The sequence below is a fragment of the Peromyscus eremicus genome, chromosome 1 (genome assembly GCF_949786415.1).
Source record: "Peromyscus eremicus chromosome 1, PerEre_H2_v1, whole genome shotgun sequence".
Taxonomy (NCBI): Eukaryota; Metazoa; Chordata; class Mammalia; order Rodentia; family Cricetidae; genus Peromyscus; species Peromyscus eremicus.
The window spans coordinates 155,048,245-155,066,249 of NC_081416.1; the positions used below are offsets into that span (position 1 = coordinate 155,048,245).

The 18,005-nt window shown below is 40.9% G+C and overlaps 1 protein-coding gene across 2 annotated transcripts in view; it reads left to right on the forward strand.

Moving 5' to 3' along the window:
• Tdrd12 (tudor domain containing 12) overlaps positions 1-18,005 on the forward strand; it is an 88,385-nt gene that overhangs the window by 3,505 nt on the left and 66,875 nt on the right. For both annotated transcript variants that reach the window (XM_059274875.1, XM_059274868.1), the window contains exons 2-4: positions 9,739-9,897; positions 13,584-13,720; positions 15,588-15,707. In XM_059274875.1, coding sequence (XP_059130858.1) covers positions 9,739-9,897; positions 13,584-13,720; positions 15,588-15,707 — 416 coding nt within the window. The remainder of the gene's footprint in view (positions 1-9,738; positions 9,898-13,583; positions 13,721-15,587; positions 15,708-18,005) is intronic.

Here is an 18,005-nt window from a genome sequence, read left to right on the forward strand (position 1 = left end):
GATGGAGGCTACCTTGGGCTATGTGAGGTTCTGTCTCAAAACCCAAAACACAGCAAAGTCCCATTTCATAACTAAGCTTCTTTAGACACTGTAGCCATCTGGTCCTTAAGTTCTTAAGCATACTGTAAGAGCTACTTTCAAGTCCTTGCCAGTTAAGCATCTAGGCAACTTGGGTGTCATCCCTCTCTCCCTTTCTAAGATAGAGCTCTGGACCTTGAGGTATTAGGCAAGTGCCTACCACTGAGCTATACCCCCAGCCCTGGGGTCACTGCCTAGTGACTTTTCTTGGCCGTGTATCATGGTTACATTCTTCATATACCTATTAACTGGTTTTACTGGACCTTGCTTTGTCCCTTCCTTGTTATATTAAGCATGAAGGTGACTTTTTGCTATGAATTATTTGACTACAGACTACAAAATCAGAATGACTGATGTCTCCCCCCCCCCAATTATTATAAAATCCTTCACACATCCAATCATAGTGGTACACACCTTTAATCCCAGCACTCAGGAGGTAGAGGCAGGTAGATCTTTGTGAGTTTGAGGCCAGCCTGAAACATTGCCAGTTCCAGGCCAGTCAGGATACATAGTGAAATCTTGTCTTTAAAAATAATAATAATAGGGGGCTGGAGAGATGGCTCAGAGGTTAAGAACACTGGCTGTTCTTCCAGAGGTCCTGTGTTCAATTCCCAGCACCCATATGGTGGCTCACAACCATCTGTAATGAGATCTGGCTCCCTCTGCTGGCCTGCAGGGATACATGTAAACAGAACACTGTATACATAATAAATAAATAAATCTTAAAAAAAAAACAATAGCCGGACGGCAGTGGTACAGGCCTTTAATCCCAGCACTTGGGAGGCAGCGCCAGGCGGTGAGTTCCAGGCCAGCCTGGGCTACAGAGCAAGATCCAGGACAAGAACCAAAACTACACAGAGAAACTAAAAAAACCAAAATAAATAAATAAATAAATAATAAAATCACACCTTCAGAAGAGTAGAAAAATACTGCATCAAACCTGTATCCCTGCTCTCTGGTGTGTAGGATGCAGAGTTGTGGTGTCTTGTTGCTTCTAGTCCCTCCTATCAGCAGGCAGAGGTAGAACATGCGTTTGCAGAATCAGTGGTGGTTTTAATTGGTGTTTTTAATTCAAATTTAACTTTTTCCACTTTCTAGCTTATCTCTAAAAATGATACTTTGTGCAGTTTTAAATTTTATTTGTATGTGTGATTGTTTGGATAAGGATAGGCTCATAGATTTGATTGCTTGGTCACTGGGCATTATTTGAAAAGATTTGAAAACTTCCTTGTTGGAGGAAGTGGTTTTTATTTGTTTTTTTGTTTTTTTGTTTTTTGGTTTTTCGAGACAGGGTTTCTCTGTAGTTTTGTGCCTTTCCTGGAACTCACTTTGTAAACCAGGCTGGCCTCGAACTCACAGAGATCCGCCTGCCTCTGCCTCCCGAGTGCTGGGATTAAAGGTGTGCGCCACCACCGCCCGGCCATGGAGGAAGTGTCTTAAGAGGTGGGCTTTGAGGTTTTCAAAAGCCCAAGCCAGGCCCACTGGCTCTCTCTTCCTGCTTGTGGATCTGGATGTAGAACTCTCAGCTCCTTCTCCAGCACCATGTCTGCCTGTGCGGTGCCGTGCTGATAATGGACTAAACCCCTGAACTGTAAGCCAGAAACAATTAAATGCTGTCATGTTTTTGTTTTTGTTTTTTGTTTATTTTTATTTTTATGTTTTGAGTAAAAAGAAAATTTATTCTAAACCACAGTCATCCTAGGGTACCCCCTGCCATATAGCCTCCCTGGTTCTGTGGGTTGCAGTCTAATTGTTCTTTGCTTTATATCTAGAATCCACTTATGAGTGAGTACATACCATGTTCGTCCTTCTGGGTTTGGGTTACCTCACTCAGGATGATATTTTCTAGTTCCATCCATTTGCCTGCAAATTTCATGATGTCATTGTTTTTCTCTGCTGAGTAGTACTCCATTGTGTATATGTACCACATTTTCTTAATCCATTCTTCGGTTGACGGGCATCTAGGTTGTTTCCAGGTTCTGGCTATTACAAATAGTGCTGCTATGAACATAGTTGAGCATGTTTCTTTGTGGTATGATTGAGCATTCCTTGGGTATATGCCCAAGAGTGGTATGGCTGAGTCTTGAGGTAGATCGATTTCCAATTTTCTGAGAAACAGCCATACTGATTTCCACAGTGGCTGTACAAGTTTGCATTCCCACCAACAGTGGAGGAGTGTTCCCCTTGCTCCACATCCTCTCCAACACTGACTGTCATTAGTGTTTTTGATCATAGCCATTCTGACAGGTGTAAGATGGTATCTCCGAGTCGTTTTGACTTGCATTTCTCTGATGATTAAGGATGTTGAACATTTCTTTAAATGCCTTTCAGCCATTTGTGATTCTTCTTTTGAGAATTCTCTGTTTAGCTCTTTAGCCCATTTTTTAATTGGATTGTTCAGTATTTTGATGTCTAGTTTCTTGAGTTCTTTATATACTTTGGAGATCAGTCCTCTGTCAGATGTGGGGTTGGTAAAGGTCTTTTCCCATTCTGTAGGCTGTCTTTTGGGCTTATTGGCCGTGTCTTTTGCCCTACAAAAGCTTCTCAGTTTCAAGAGGTCCCATTTATTAATTGTTGTGCTCAGTGTCTGTGGTGCTGATGTTATATTTAGGAAGTGATCTCCTGTGCCAATGCGTTCAAGTGTACTTCCTCCTTTCTCTTCTATTAAGTTTAGTGTAACTAGATTTATGTTGAGGTCTTGATCCACTTGGACTTGAGTTTTGTGCATGGTCACAGATATGGATCTATTTGTAATCTTTGACATGTTGACATCCAGTTATGCCGGCACCATTTGTTGAAGATACTTTCTTTTTTCATTGTATAGAATGGCTTCTTTGTCAAATATCAGGTGTTCATATGTGTGTGGATTAATGTCAGGGTCTTCAGTTTGATTCCATTGGTTCGTATGTCGGTTTTTATACCAGTACCAAGCTGTTTTTATTACTATAGCGCTATAGTAGAGCTTGAGGTCAGGAATGGTGATGCCTCCAGAGGTTGCTTTATTATACAGGATTCTTTTAGCTATCCTGGGTCTTTTGTTTTTCCATATGAAGTTGAGTATTTTTCTTTCCAAGTCTGTGAAGAATTGTGTTGGGATTTTGATGGGGATTGCATTGAATCTGTAGATTGCTTTTGGTAAGATTGCCATTTTTACTATTTTTTTTTTAAAGATTTCTTTGTTTATTATGTATACAGTGTTCTGCCTGAACATATCCCTGCAGGCCAGAAGAGGGCACCAGATCTCATTACAGATGGTTGTGAGCCACCATGTGGTTGCTGGGAATTGAACTCAGGACCTTTGGAAGAACAAACAGTTCTTAACCTCTGAACCATCTCTCCAGCCCCCATTTTTACTATGTTAATCCTACCTATTCATGAGCATGGGAGATCCTTCCATTTTCTGGTATCTTCTTCAATTTCTTTCTTTAGAGATTTAAAGTTCTTATCAAAAAGGTCCTTCTTGTTTAGTGTTATCCCAAGGTATTTTATATTATTTGTGGCTATTGTAAAGGGTGATGTTTCTCTGACTTCTTTCCCAGCCCTTTTATCATTTGTGTATAAGAGGGCTACTGATTTTTTTTTTTTTGAGTTGATCTTATATCCTGCCACTTTAGCAGTAGGAGTTCCCTGGTAGAATTTTTGGGGTCAGTTATGTATACTATCATATCATCTGCAAATAGTGAAAGTTTGACTTCTTTTCCAATTTGTATCCCTTTGATCTCCTTTTGTTGTCTTACCGCTCTAGCTAGAACTTCAAATACTATATTGAATAAATATGGGGAGAGTGGACAGCCTTGTCTTGTTCCTGGTTTAAGTGGAATCGCTTTGAGTTTCTCTCCATTTAATTGGATGGTGGCTGTTGGCTTGCTGTAAATTGCCTTTATTATGTTTAGGAATGTTCCTTGTATTCCTGATCTCTCTAAGACCTTTATCATGAAGGGGTGTTGGATTTTGTCAAAGGCTTTTTCAGCATCTAATGAGATGATCATGTGGTTTTTTTATTTCAGTTTGTTTATATGGTGTTTTACATTGACAGATTTTCGTATGTTGAACCATTTTTGCATCCCTGGGATGAAACCTATCTTGGTCATGGTGGATAATTTTTTTGATGTATTCTTGGATTCGGTTTGCCAATATTTTGTTGAGTTTTTTTTTGCATCAATGTTCATGACGGAGATTGGTCTGTAATTCTCTTTCTTTGTTACATCTTTGTGTGGTTTGGGTATCAGGGTAATTGTAGCCTCATAAAAAGAGTTTGGTAATGTTCCTTCTGTTTCTATTGTGTAGAACAATTTGAAGAGTATTGGAATTAGTTCTTCTTTGAAAATCTGGTAGAATTCTGCACTGAAACCATCTGGTCCTGGGCTTTTTTTGCTTGGGAGACTTTTGATGACTGTTTCTATTTCTTTAGGTTATTGGTCTATTTAAATGGTTTATCTGGTCTTGTTTTAACTTTGGTATGTGGTATCTATCCAGAAAATTGTCCATTTCTTCCAGATTTTCCAATTTTGTGGAGTACAGGTTTTTGAAGTATGACCTGATGATTCTCTGGATTTCCTCGTTGTCTCTTGTTATGTCTCCCTTTTCATTTCTGATTTTGTTAATTTGGGTACTCTCTCTTTGCCTTTTGGTTAATTTGGCTAGGGGTTTGTCTATCTTGTTGATTTTTTCAAAGAACCAACTCTTTGTTTCATTGATTTTTTTTTTTTATATTGTTCTCTTGGTTTCTATTTTGTTGATTTCAGCCCTCAATTTGATTATTTCCTGGCGTCTATTTCTCTTGGATGAGTTTGTTTTTATTTGTCCTAGAGCTTTCAGTTGTGCTTTTAATTCATTGTTATGAGATTTCTCCATCTTCTTTATGTGTGCATTTAAAGCAATGAATTTTCCTCTTAGCACTGCTTTCATAGTGTCCCATAAGTTTGGGTATGTTTTACTTTCATTTTTATTGAATTCTAGGAAATCTTTAATTTATTTCTTTATTTCTTCCTTGACCCATTGATGTTTCAGGTGGGCATTATTCAGTTTCCATGAGATTGTAGGCTTTCTATAATTTTTGTTGTTGTTGAAGTCTAACTTTAATGCATGGTGGTCTGATAAGATACAGGAGGTTATTCTAATGTTTTTGTATCTGTTGAGATTTGTTTTGTGACCAAGCATGTGGTCAATTTTTGAGAAGGTTCCATGGGGTGCTGAGAAGAAGGTATATTCTTTTGTGTTAGGATGGAATGTTCTGTAGATATCTATTAAGTCCATTTGAGTCATAACATCTGTTAGGTCCTTTATTTCTTTGTTAAGTTTCAGTCTGGTAGATCTGTCTTTTGGTGAGAGTGGTGTGTTGAAATTTCCCACTACTAATGTGTGGGGTTTGATGTGCGTTTTAAGCTTTAGTAGTGTTTCTTTTATGAATGTGGGTGCCTTTGTATTTGGGGCATAAATGTTCAGAATGGAGACTTCATCTTGGTGGATTTTTGCTGTGATAAATATGTAATGTCCATCCTGATCCCTTTGGTTGATTGATTTTAGTTTGAAGTCTATTTTGTTAGATTTTAGGATAGCTACACCAGCTTGCTTCTTAGGTCCATTTGCTTGGAAAGCCTTTTCCCAGCAAGCCCTTTACTCTGAGGTAGTGTCTGTCTTTGAAGTTAAGATGTGTTTCTTGTATGCAGCAGAAGGATGGATCCTGTTTTCTTATCCATTCTGTTAGTCTGTGTCTTTTTATAGGTGAGTTGAGACCATTGATATTGATGGCTATTAATGACCAGTGATGGTTAATTCCTGTTATTTTTTGTGGTCATGTTGCGTTTTTCTTCTTTGGTGTTTGTTGGTGTGGAATTATCTATTGTCTGAGTTTTCATGGGTGTGTTTAACTTCTTTAGGTTGGATTTTTCCTTCTAGTGCTTTCTGTAGGGCTGGATTTGTGGATAGGTATTGTTTAAATCTGGTTTTATCATGGAATATTTTGTTTACTCCGTCTATGGTGATTGAGAGTTTTGCTGGGTATAATAGTCTGGGTTGGCATCCGTGGTTTCTTATTGTCTGCATAACATTTGTCCAGGACCTTCTGGCTTTAAGTGTCTCTATTGAGAAGTCTGGTGTTATTCTGATGGGTCTGCCTTTATATGTTACTTGGTCTTTTTCCTTTGCGCTCTTAATATTTTTTCATTGTTCTGTATGTTTAGTGTTTTGATTATTATGTGGCGAGGGGACTTTTTTTTTTTTGGATCCAGACTATTTGGTGTTCTGTAAGCTTCTTGTATCTTCATAGATATTTCTTTCTTTAGGTTAGGAAAGTTTTCTTCTATGATTTTGTTGACTATATTTTCTGTGCCTTTGAGTTGGTATTCTTCTCCTTCTTTTATTCCTATTCTTAGGTTTGGTCTTTTCATGGTGTCCCAAATTTCTTGGATCTTTTGTGTTATGACTTTTTTGTCTTTAGTGTTTTCTTTGACTGACGAATCTATTTTCTCTATTGTGCCTTCAGTGTCAGAGATTCTCTGTTCCATCTCTTACATTCGGTTGGTTATGCTTGCTTCTATAGTTCCTGTTCGTTTAGTCAGAATTTCTATTTCCAGCATTCCTTCAGTTTGTGTTTTCTTTATTGTCTCAATTTCAATTTTCAAATCTTGAATTGTTTCCTTCGTCTGTTTAATTACTTTTTCTTGGCTTTCTTTGATTTCTTCCAATTTTTTGTTTGTTTTTTCTTCCATTTCTTTAAGGGAATTTTTTATTTCCTCTTTAATGGAGTTTTTCATTTCCTCTTTAAGGATCTCTATCATCTTCTTAAAGTCATTTTAGAATTGATTTCTTCTACTTCTTCTGCCTTGGTATGTTCAGCTGCAGAATCGCTAGGTTCTGATGTTGTCACATAGGTCTGTATGTTGTTGACTGTATTTTTGCACTGGCGTCTACTCATCTCTTCTGCTCGGTATAGGCGGTGTCTGTGTCTGAAGGTGCCTCTCTTGTTCTAATTGTTAGTCTTGGTGCACTAGGAGTTCTTGGTTAAATCGGTGCTGTTGGGCTCTGATTCTTTGGGAGCAGCAGTTCCCAGTTGGTGTAGTGTAGGCTTATGATTCTGGTGATCTGGTTCGGTGACTGGTCGGCGCCCTCTTTTGTGTTCTCAGGTCACGTTTTGCTCATTTGTCAACTCCTCAGCTGATCTTCTTTCCTCAGACTGCAGACTGTAGGATTCTGAATCCTCTCCCGAATGGATCTCAGCTGAGCAGGTTGTTTAGTAGGGCAATCTCACCAACACCTCCAAGTTGTTGGGTTTCGCAGGATCGGCAGCTGGGCCCTGGGTTGGCCTCAGACTGAGTGTTCGTATCTGTTCTGGTCACGTCTCACAGAGATGGCTCCTTCCCCGGGTGCTGGGTTTAAAGGCGTCCCTGTTCCAGGTTCTTATTCTCCTTGTTTTCACTAATTCCTCAGCGTGTAAAATAGCTCAGTTTCTGGTCTTTATTACAACTGCGTCTCTGCCTCCGCTCAGCCTGCCTCTGCCGCAGCTCCGTCTGCCTCTGCCAAATGCTGTCATTTTTAAGAGTTGTGTACTCATAGTGTCTCTTCACAGCAACAGAACACTGACTATATGTATCTGGGTTATACCGTGTGTGATGGTATCCTTGAAGGCTAGAAGACGGCATTAGATCATCTGGAACTGGAGTTACAGGTAGTTTTGAGCTCCCAGACTTGAGGTCTGGGAGTGGACTCAGGTCCTTTGGAAGGGGAGCAAGTGGTCTTAGCTGCCGCTTTCTCTTGTAGGTCTTTTTATTCCATTTTAATTTATTCTTTGCGTGTGTGCTCAGCAGCAGGCATGGAGAGGTCAGAGGACAACTTAACAACTTGTGGAATTGTCTCCTACTTTTTGGGTTCCTGGGATCAAACCACTCGGGTCTTGGCGGCAGGCAGGCAGGCACCTTTATGGCAGAGTCATCTCACTGCCTTGATTGTTTTTAAATAATAATGTATAATGAGATAAATTCAGATAGCTCTGACTTTAATATTCAACTCCACTCTTCTCTTTCCCCAGGTAATAATTTATATTTGTTTGATTTATCTGTTATCCTATCCCAGCTTTTTGGGGGTGCTGGGGAGAGTGGTGCTGAGAGTGTAGTCCAGGGCGTTGCCCATGCTAGTCAAGTGCAATCTACCACTGAACCGTATCCCAGCTCCTCGTTGACTTTCTTTCATTCCTAGTCCTTCCCCCATCCTCCCTCTAGCCCTTGAACCCCCTGTGTAACTATGGATGTTGTTGAACCCCCATCCTCCTCCCTCTGCCTCCTAAGTGCTGGGATTCCAGGTGTGTGCCAACTCTCCTCCCATTTTATGACATGCTGGAGATGAGAGGAAAATGTCAGACATACTGGGCAAGCCTGTTTCCAACTGAGCTCCATCTCCAGCCCCCATTTCTCTTTGAATAAATAATAGAATGTCGACATGCACTGCGTCCTGTGTGACTTTGGACTTAACATGACTGAGGTGAATGAAGAAGGGATAGATACATAGACACATGGACTGAAAGACTGGTATATGGTGGGCTGTGTGCACTCTGATGGAGCAGCAACAACTATGCTCAACCAGAACCTCAGTGAGTTCATGACGTACAGCAGGAGCATGAGGGGTTAGCTAGTCCAAAAGGAGTCTTGGTATCAGAGCCTTCTTGAGTTGCAGTCATCCAGGGGGAGAAAGCTGTAGTTAGTTTTTATACACACTGTCACCATCCACACTCTAACCAGAGGAAGGCTTTGCTGACTCCCATGAGTCTGAGGCATTGGTGTCCATGACATGCCTGTGCCCATGTCAACAATACACATTACTTAGGACTTTATCTGTTCCTTACAGACTCACTCAGAGCTTCCTTGGCTTCCCACGCTTACGTTATTTTATTTTGTTTTTGTTTTTTGTTTGTTTTGTTTTAAGACAGGATCTGTCTTACATAGCCCTGGCTGTCCTGGAACTCGCTCTGTAGACTGGGCTGGCCTAAAACTCACAGAGATCCACCTGCCTCTGCCTCCTGAGTGCTGGGATTAAAGGCGTGCACCACCACTCCCAGCAGATTTTTTTCTTTCTTAAAAAATGGTCATAAATACTGTCCATGGCTTGCTTATGTATATCATGTATATTTTGAAATATTGGAGATCAAGGGCATCTGTTTGCTTTGCGGGGGTAGAATTTGAAACAGGAGTTAGACCCATAGTCTAGACTGGTTTTGAACTTGTGATCCCCCTGCCTCAGCCTCCTGAGTACTACTATTATACATGTGTGCTGCCATGCTTATTAGTATCCTGTTTGGTTTTGAATTGTGCACATAATTGAGAATTGCTTGCCTATGCTTGTTTATGTGTTTGGGGATTTTATCTTCAGTCTGACCTTTTTTGTTTTTGTTGCCTGTTTTTGTTTTTATATTTTGTGTTTGTTTGTTTTCAAGACAGGGTGTCACTATGTAGCTCTGACTGTTCTGGAACCCACTGTGTAGACCAGGCTGGCATCAAACTCACATAGATGTACCACTATATCTGCTTCAATCTGACCATTTAAGACAAAAGTGTTTGTCAAGGATTTGTTAGATTCCTTTACGTTAGAAATAGTTACTGTGACTTAAGGTTTTATATCACATGACTACTTCTAAATCATACATTGTTTTGTCTTCTTAAATATTTACAGATTGAAGATCCAGGTTGCTTCTGGGTAATTATAAAAGGATGTAGTCATTTTTTAGAACAAGAAGTTGACTATCAAAAACTAAACAGTGCCATGAATGACTTCTATAACAGCATGTGTCAAGACATAGAAATAAAGCCATTAATGCTGGAAGAAGGACAGGTATGTGCCTTCTTCTGTTGTCATTAGGCCTAAATGTGCTTCGATGTCAATGTTTAAAACAGCGCTCAAAATGCAAAGTGTTCTCTCCCTAGATGGTGAAAGCCTTGGGATATTCAGCAGCTCCTGTCATCGCCTGGTGCTAGTTTACTTTGCCTAAGCTAGAACCTAGTCTTGGAAGAGGATGGTTGGGCAAGGTTCTCCAACCGTGTGGGCTCCAGGATCAAACTCCATTGGCCTTGCAGCAGGGACCTTCACTGACAGAGCTCTCTCACCACCTGACTGTAAAAGCACATGGTCATCTTCCTGGGGCTGGGAGCCAGAATATTCTAGACCCAACATGTACATGGAGAGTCTTCAGCAAACAGGACGTGGGATTTTAGTTAATGCTGGTGCCTCTTTTTTCTTTTTTCTTTTCTTTTCTTTTTTCTTTTTTTTTTTTTTGTTGTTGTTACTCAGGCTTTGGGCAACTTGTGTTATTTTATTCTACTTGTTCCATGTCATGGCCCTTCTCTGTTCTTACAACATAAACTCCATTGTCCACAGTCTCTTGTCAGGCCTTTTTCAGGAGAGTGGGCTTTTACAGTAGTGTGATAGGAAGAGATTTATAAGCTTGTTTTGAGAAAAACTAGAAAATATTTGTGTCTCTCCCCCCATTATCACTATAACATGATGCATTATTTTTCATGTAACACTAAATGTTAGCTTGAAAAATGAAAGTAGTCAGCCGGTTTTTTAAGGTGTGTGTGCATGTGCATCTGTCTGTGTATTTCAGATGCCTGTTTACTCTTAAACCCTCCCCTTTGTCCTCTATATTTCGTGTAGTAAAATATTTAAATAGATTTGATCTCTCTTTGCCTCAGTAATATTTATGCCGTGAGCTTTCTGTTGTATTAATTTGGGAGATAAGGCTATGTTGGGAGGTTGCCCGTGGACGGAGATTGTGACAGCCTGGTCTCACCCTTGACATTACCATCAGTGGTCTACTTAATGGTCTCTCCATTCAGTAGTGGCTACCACTGCCTAGATCAGCTCTTTGATTTGTGTTTTTGACAGAAGATTTTTCTCAGTCCCTCATTCTGAGTTAGGATTCATAAATCCAAAAGTAGAATTTTCCCTCCATTGTTAACTAATAAAGTATGAGATAGTTAGTTGGGTGTGTTTCCCTCCTTTGTTAACTAATAAAGTATGAGATAGTTGACTGGGTGTGGTGGCACTTGGGGGAGGCAGAGGTAGGTAGATCTCTATGAGGTCCAGACAAGAGAGCCAGGGCTGTGTAGAGAGACCCAGTTTCAACAACAACGACCAAAACAGAAAATAAAGAAACAATTTGTAGTGTAAACACCTAAGAATGATTTTTTTTAAATTTATGTATGAGTGCTGTATCTGCATGTACAACTTTATGCCAGAAGAGAGAACCAGATCTCATTATAAGTGGTTGTGAGCCACTATGTGGATGCTGGGAATTGAACTCAGGACCTCTGGAAGAGCTGCCAGTGCTCTTAACCACTGAGCCATCTCTCCAGCTCTCTTAAGAATGATTCTTACTCTTAAAATTGTTCATCTTAGTGATTGGTGTCCAGTTATCCAGTATTCAGAGTCTTCTCTGTTTATTTACTTAATTCTTACTTTGTACTAGTGATGAACTCCAGAGCTTCATGCAGGCCTCTGAACTGTGTACCACAGCCTCTTTGCACTTCATAGTACCATTTTCATCTTTGTGACGTTCTTTTTCAAAAGCTAGTGTGTCTGTCAGATGCCCTTAATCCAGGGGCTTTGGTGCTGCTTCCCCAGAAGGAGCATCTTTCTGTAAGCTGCTTTTCTACCTGTGGCTGACAAAAGATAGGGCATCAGGCAGCATGCAAGAGTGCAGTTTGTGCATGGCTCAATACCATGGTAACCGTACAGCATCCTGGGCATTTTACATCCATGAGATAGGAATGGGAGCCCTGCCAGGCACTGCCTCTTGTGTTCCCTCTTTGTCTCTTGAAGAGGCATGAAGGAGAAGGCATGTTTTTATAGGGAGGTTGTCACCACCAGAAAGGTGTGTGTTTTGAATAATAGGGATTGAAGCTGCATTTCTGCATCCAGATACACTACCGAGCTACATCCTGGTCATTATGTGTAATCAGTTTTATACTTGATAGACTGCTGTAGAATAAGAGTTTCAAAATATGCTGAGTGTGGATGTTAACTGTGCAACGTATCCCACAGTTGTCTTTGATTTTGGCATTCAATAAAAGTTGCCCTCATTCTTTGCCAGAATTCTCTCCAGCCACTGACCTTTGAACTGTAAAGTTCTTGTGGAATGGCTGCACTGTATTTTCCAACTTTAGTTTGCAGGGTGGCCTTATAAAAGCCTGTGGTCAGCACATGGTTGGCCTGGGTGTGCCAGTCAAGTGGCCTGCGGCCTGGTGGGGCCCTGTGGTCCAGTAAGGATCATCAGGGTGGTTCCTTTAAGAGCAGCTGCAGGTATTCAGCCAGTGGTTTTTGAAGACTTAGCGTATGGCAGGCAGTGTTGTCCGGCCTGCTGACAGCTGGGTAGCTGGGTAGAGGCGTGTGGATTGAAGAGACAATGAAGAAGACAGAAAAGAGTCGAGAGGTCTGCCGGTCAATGCCGGACAGCCCTGAGTTTATTTCACAGCCAGCTTATGTACAGTTTTGAAGGACAGAGGTAGAACAATGCACAGCACAGGCATTCAACCACTATCTATCCTGCCTTGAGTCAAGGAGCAGGCAGTTTCTTTTTCTATCTCAGTGTACCTCTGGCTGGCATCAGCAGCCTGCATCTAGCTAGATAGTGTGTTCCTTCCTGTGGGCTAATCAGGACTTTCTCACAGCCCTGGAGCAAGCAAGCTTGAATTCTATTGACTCAGAATAGACTTCAGATTCATACTAGGAAACTGAGTCAGTTATGGGCTCCCACACAATGTATATTGCCCAAACAAACCCCAGAAGACAAAGTTCATACAGTCGTAAAGCCAGAAACTGTTTATACCAGACAAAAAAAATAGATATTAAAGTGTGTGAGGCCATGAGGAAAAGATCCAGGGGTTGAAGTTTCTGACCATCATTCCTAGGCTTTGTTCTCTGACTGAAGAAGAGAACAGTGCATTTTAACTTGCATGTTGTAGAGACAGCCTGGTTAAGGAGCTACCCTGCTAAGACTATTGGAGATCTGAGTTACTGCAGAACTTAATTTACAAAGACACTGGCAACAATAATAAAGTAACATCACCATGACAATATACTATAATAAAAATCTGCTCTAAGGCTATTTTTAGGTGAAATGAAAGTTATTTGAACCAAGTGCTTCAGTCCTATGACAGCTGACCTGATGTCCAAGACAGGATGACTTCTAAGTGATTAAGAGGCCAGTACTGTTACATAGTATGTCCTGGGCAAGTGAGCAATTCATGTTCTAGGCTCAGTGGAGCAAGATGGTGTAAGAATTCCTTATGTGACTTGGAGCAGAGGATAATTAAAGTTATGAATTGTTTGCTTCTGGAACTTTCATTCATCTTTTCAGATTATAGTTAACTGTGAGTGATGAAAGGGAACTGCTATAGTAAGGAAACATTCGCTGAACTTCTGTCCTCGCAGGCAGTGTCCCCTGTAGCTCTAGCCTGTGATGAGCTAAGGGACTTCTGACGTCTCATGTGTGACTGGAGATTTGTTTTCATTTGCAGGTGTGTGTGGTGTACTGTCAGGAGCTGAAGTGCTGGTGCAGGGCTGTGATTAAGTCCATCATCTCTTCCGCAGACCATTACCTGGCAGAGTGTTTCCTTGTGGATTTTGCCAAGTATATTCCAGTAAAATCTAAAAAGTACATAAGTGTTTATTTTGCCTTATATGCCTTAAGGAGACAAATGGCAGTTTTAAAGGAAAATGTCAATAAAGGAAGCACATTTAATTCTTGTTTAAAAAAAATTATGTGTTTTAATTATGTGTACATGTGTACATGTGTATTGTGTGCGTGCGTGTGTGTGTGTGTGTGTGTGTGTGTGTGTGTGTGTGTGTGGCAGAAGACCATTGGATCCTTGGAGCTGGAGTTAAGGCAGTTGTGAGCCACCTGATGTGGGTGGATAGGACCAAATTCAGGACCTCTGCTGTAGCAGCATATGTTAACTGCTAAGTTCTCTCTCCAACAAAACCAGTGTCAATTTTTAAAGTAAGGAGAGGCTTGGGAGCACAAGTGGTCAGAATGGGGCTCAGCGGTGGCTTCTGTTCTGAAAGCACAAGGCAGGCCTCTCTCTGCATGTCTTGGTGCCTCTGTCAGCCGCTGTCTGGTCTGTTCCCTGAGCTTGTCCATGGACACCGGAGGTCTTAGAGGGAGATTGGCTTCAAGAATGATGCTGCCCAGAGTAGAAACGTTGTGTCTCATAGAGGAGGAGGATGCAGACAGACCACCGTTAGGGTACCCAGGACAAAGTGTGCAAGCATACGTTCTTGGTTATCTGGCATAACGGAGAGGGCAGGACACAGGACCAAATGTCCACTGGGCAGGCTGCTCCAGTTGTCCAAATGTCCACTGGGCAGGCTGCTCCAGTTGTCCAAATGTCCACTGGGCAGGCTGCTCCAGTTGGAGCTGAAGGTCATGGTTTACTGGGACTAATAGGCCAGTCTTTATATTTGTGCCAACCTTTCCAGTGTCCTTCCCAGAATAAAGGTGGTCACTTAAGTAACCATGAGGACCCTTCTCCTGTGGATAAGGCACTGTACAAAGTAGACTGCAGGTACATCAGACATGTGGCAAATGGGACATTAGGGTTTACAGAGAGTGCAGGAAGAAGCAGCTTGTGTCCACAGCTTTACAATTTCGATTTTTTTTAGGACAAAAGAATTACATGATGAAAGAGTCCAGGAAGAAGTTCAGTACAGCCACCATTTTCTAACCTTTTCTAGATAACAAGCCTGTGTGGTTGCCCATGGAGGGGATGGTGGGGACCCAGGAAGAGAGCCGGTTGATATTTAAATGTGATAGGTTAAAGTGACCTGTAGTTTGCCTGAAGAAAAATAGTGTAATTTATCAAATCTTAGTCCTCCAGCTCTTGTGACAACATCTGCCTGTTTACAGGAACTTTTGTGTGATTCTGACATGTTGTGTGTGTTGGGGTTGGTATTTAAGCCACAGTACACATATGGAGGTTAGGGGACAGCTTGCAGGGGTCAGTCCTCTTCCTTCCCTTCTGAGCCCCATGTGACTGTCTTCAGAGGTCAGACTCAGTCAGCAACCTCACCTGCCTGAATTTGGTATTTTAAAATCTTAAATAGCAGCATGGTGATTCTGACACATGCCTGTAATCCTAGCACTTGGATATGGAAGCAGGCCTGTCTGAACTAGGTGAGACCTTATCTAAAAGAATAAAAATAAAATTTCAAATAGATTTCTTCAATTGGTAGTCAAGCATTTCTCACCATTTGTAGCCTCATTAGATGTAGTTTTTGCTGTGCCATGGAATTTTAATCACACAGATTATGTATAATATGTAGACCTTTATACATAAACCTGAAGTTGTCTTTTGCTCCATTGGGAACAGCTTATGGCCACATGTCTCTAAGTATTGTAGCTATATCAGGAAAAGGAATAATTGTTTTCTATATAGAGATATTAATTATATAAGTGGGCTTTAAATGAATTTATTATGTGTAATTTTTACTTATAATAGAATTATTTGTATTTTACCTTTAAGCATCCGAGTTGCGGTAGAATCCTTTATGCAGCTTCCTTATAGAGCAAAAAAATTCAGACTTTACTGTACAAAACCCGTGACATTGCACATTGACTTCTGTGAAGACAGTGCTGAAATTGTGTAAGTACAGCTTTTTTTTGAAAGCTTAAAATATTCGCACGCTTTTTATTTTTGTATGTGTTTCCATCATTTGTTATAAAGAGCACAATCAGAAAGTAAAATCTAGTTAATAAAAATTGATTCCACTTGCATGCAGGGTTGGGCGAACAGACCTGTAATACCATGGTGTGCCATTGTGAAGTCAGTGTTCCCTCTAGATTAAATCTTCCCTGAGATGATCTGACATAAGACAGCCGTACTAAATAAGGGGATAGGATTTGGTGTCTTGGTTATCTTAGAAATAAAAGACAATGACCTGTCACACAAAACACTGCATTTTTTAATTCTCCTTCGTAGTAAGCAGCATGGGAAATGAGATGAATAGGCTGTGAAGTGTCCTGAAAGAACTTGTGTGGATTTCAGGGTGTTTGAGTGTAAGGACAATGTTGGTCTCTTTCTTTCTTTCTCTCTTTCTTTCTTTCTTTGTTTCTTTGTTTCTTTCCTTTTTTCTTCAAACAAAATAAGTAAAATAGCTGTTCTAATGTACAGGTTTTGTATGTGGGGACTCTCCAGTTACTTTCCTGTTTCTTTTTATTTTGGGTGGATTTGGATACTACTTAGGTTCATTTGCCAGCAAAATGAGTTATAAGTTGCTTTACTTCTATGAATTTTTTTTTGTTTTTGTTTTTCGAGACAGGGTTTCTCTGTGTAGTTTTCGTGCCTGTCCTGGAACTCACTCTGTAGCCCAGGCTGGCCTCGAACTCACAGAGATCCACCTGCCTCTGCCTCACGAGTGCTGGGATTAAAGGCGTGCACCACCACCGCCTGGCTACTTCTATGAATTTTTTTCTAAAATTAAAAACAGGGAAATCAGGATGGTTGTGACAATGAAAAAAAGTATAATAAGCTGGGTGTGGTGGTGTCTGCCTGTAATTCATATACTCGAGGCTGATGTGAGAGGACAGACTGCGTGTTGCCTTGGTGGTACTGTGAGATTTGGTCTCAAAACCAAGCAGCAACAATACAAAACATGAGTAAGTTCTGATAACTGCAGTAGTGAAAGTGAGTATTTTCCATTTTTATCTTTTTTTCTTGTGAGAAATTTATAATGAGACTTCATTACCAAATTTTTTCCCAAGTGTCCCCCCAAAATAAACCAAACTGCTTTGAAAATGACCGAGCCTCCCTGGATGATATTTCCCCTCTTTTATTGAAAATATTTTTTTCTCACGTAATACATCCTGATTACAGTTTCTCAGTTCTTCCCCTCATCCTCTCCCGTCCCAGTCCACTCCTTTCTATTTCTCATTAGAAAACAGGACTTTGAGAGCTAATAATAAATATATAACAAAATAAAATAGAAAAAGATAAAACAAAAACTGTCACATCAGAGTTGGACAGGACAAACCAACAGAAGGAAAAGAGCCCAGGAGAAGGTGCAGGAAGCAGAGGCTCGCTTGTTCCCACACTCAGGAATCCTATAAAAACCTTAAGCTGGAAGCCATAATGTATATGCAAAGGACCTGGTGCAGACCCATGCAGGCTGTGTGCATGCTGCCTTAGTCTCTTGAGTTGATATGTACATTGGTCACGGTGACTTAGAGGGCCTTATTTTCTTGGTGTCCTCCATCCCCTCTGGCTCTTTACCCTCTTTCTGCCTCCTCTTCCTCAGGGTTCCCTGAGCTTTCAGAGGAGGGATTTGATAGTCATCCCATTTAGGGCTGAGTGTTCCAAGGTCTGTCACTTTCTGCTTGTGTGGCTGTAGGTTACTATTTGTTCCATCTGCTGCAGGAAGAAGCTTCTCTGATGGCTAGCCAAGGCACCAATCTATGTATTGTTGTTTGTTTTTCTTTTTTGGGGGACCCACCACCCAGCTCCCAAATAAATCATAAATGGAGGATTATTATTACTTATAAATGCCCGACCTTAGCTTGGCTTGTTTCTTGCAGGCTTTCCTTAACTGCTGGACCTGGTTCACCTTTGACAGCCCACTGTTGTTGTTTGCTTTTTGCTTTTTTTGGGGGGCTGACACCCAGCTCCCAAATAAATCACACAGAGATGAATCTTACTTATGAATGCCTAGCTTTAGCTTGGCTTAGTTTCTAACCAGCTTTTCTTAACTTATATTATCCTGTCTACCTTTTGCCTCTGGGCTTTTCCTGTTCTCTTACTTCTGTAAATCTTACTCTTACTCCGTGGCTTGCTGTGTAGCTGGGTGGCTGGACCCTGATGTCCTCCTCCTTCTCTGGCTACTTTTTTGATCTTTTTTTCCTCCCAGATTTCTCCTTCTATATATCCTCTCTATCTGCCAACCCCACC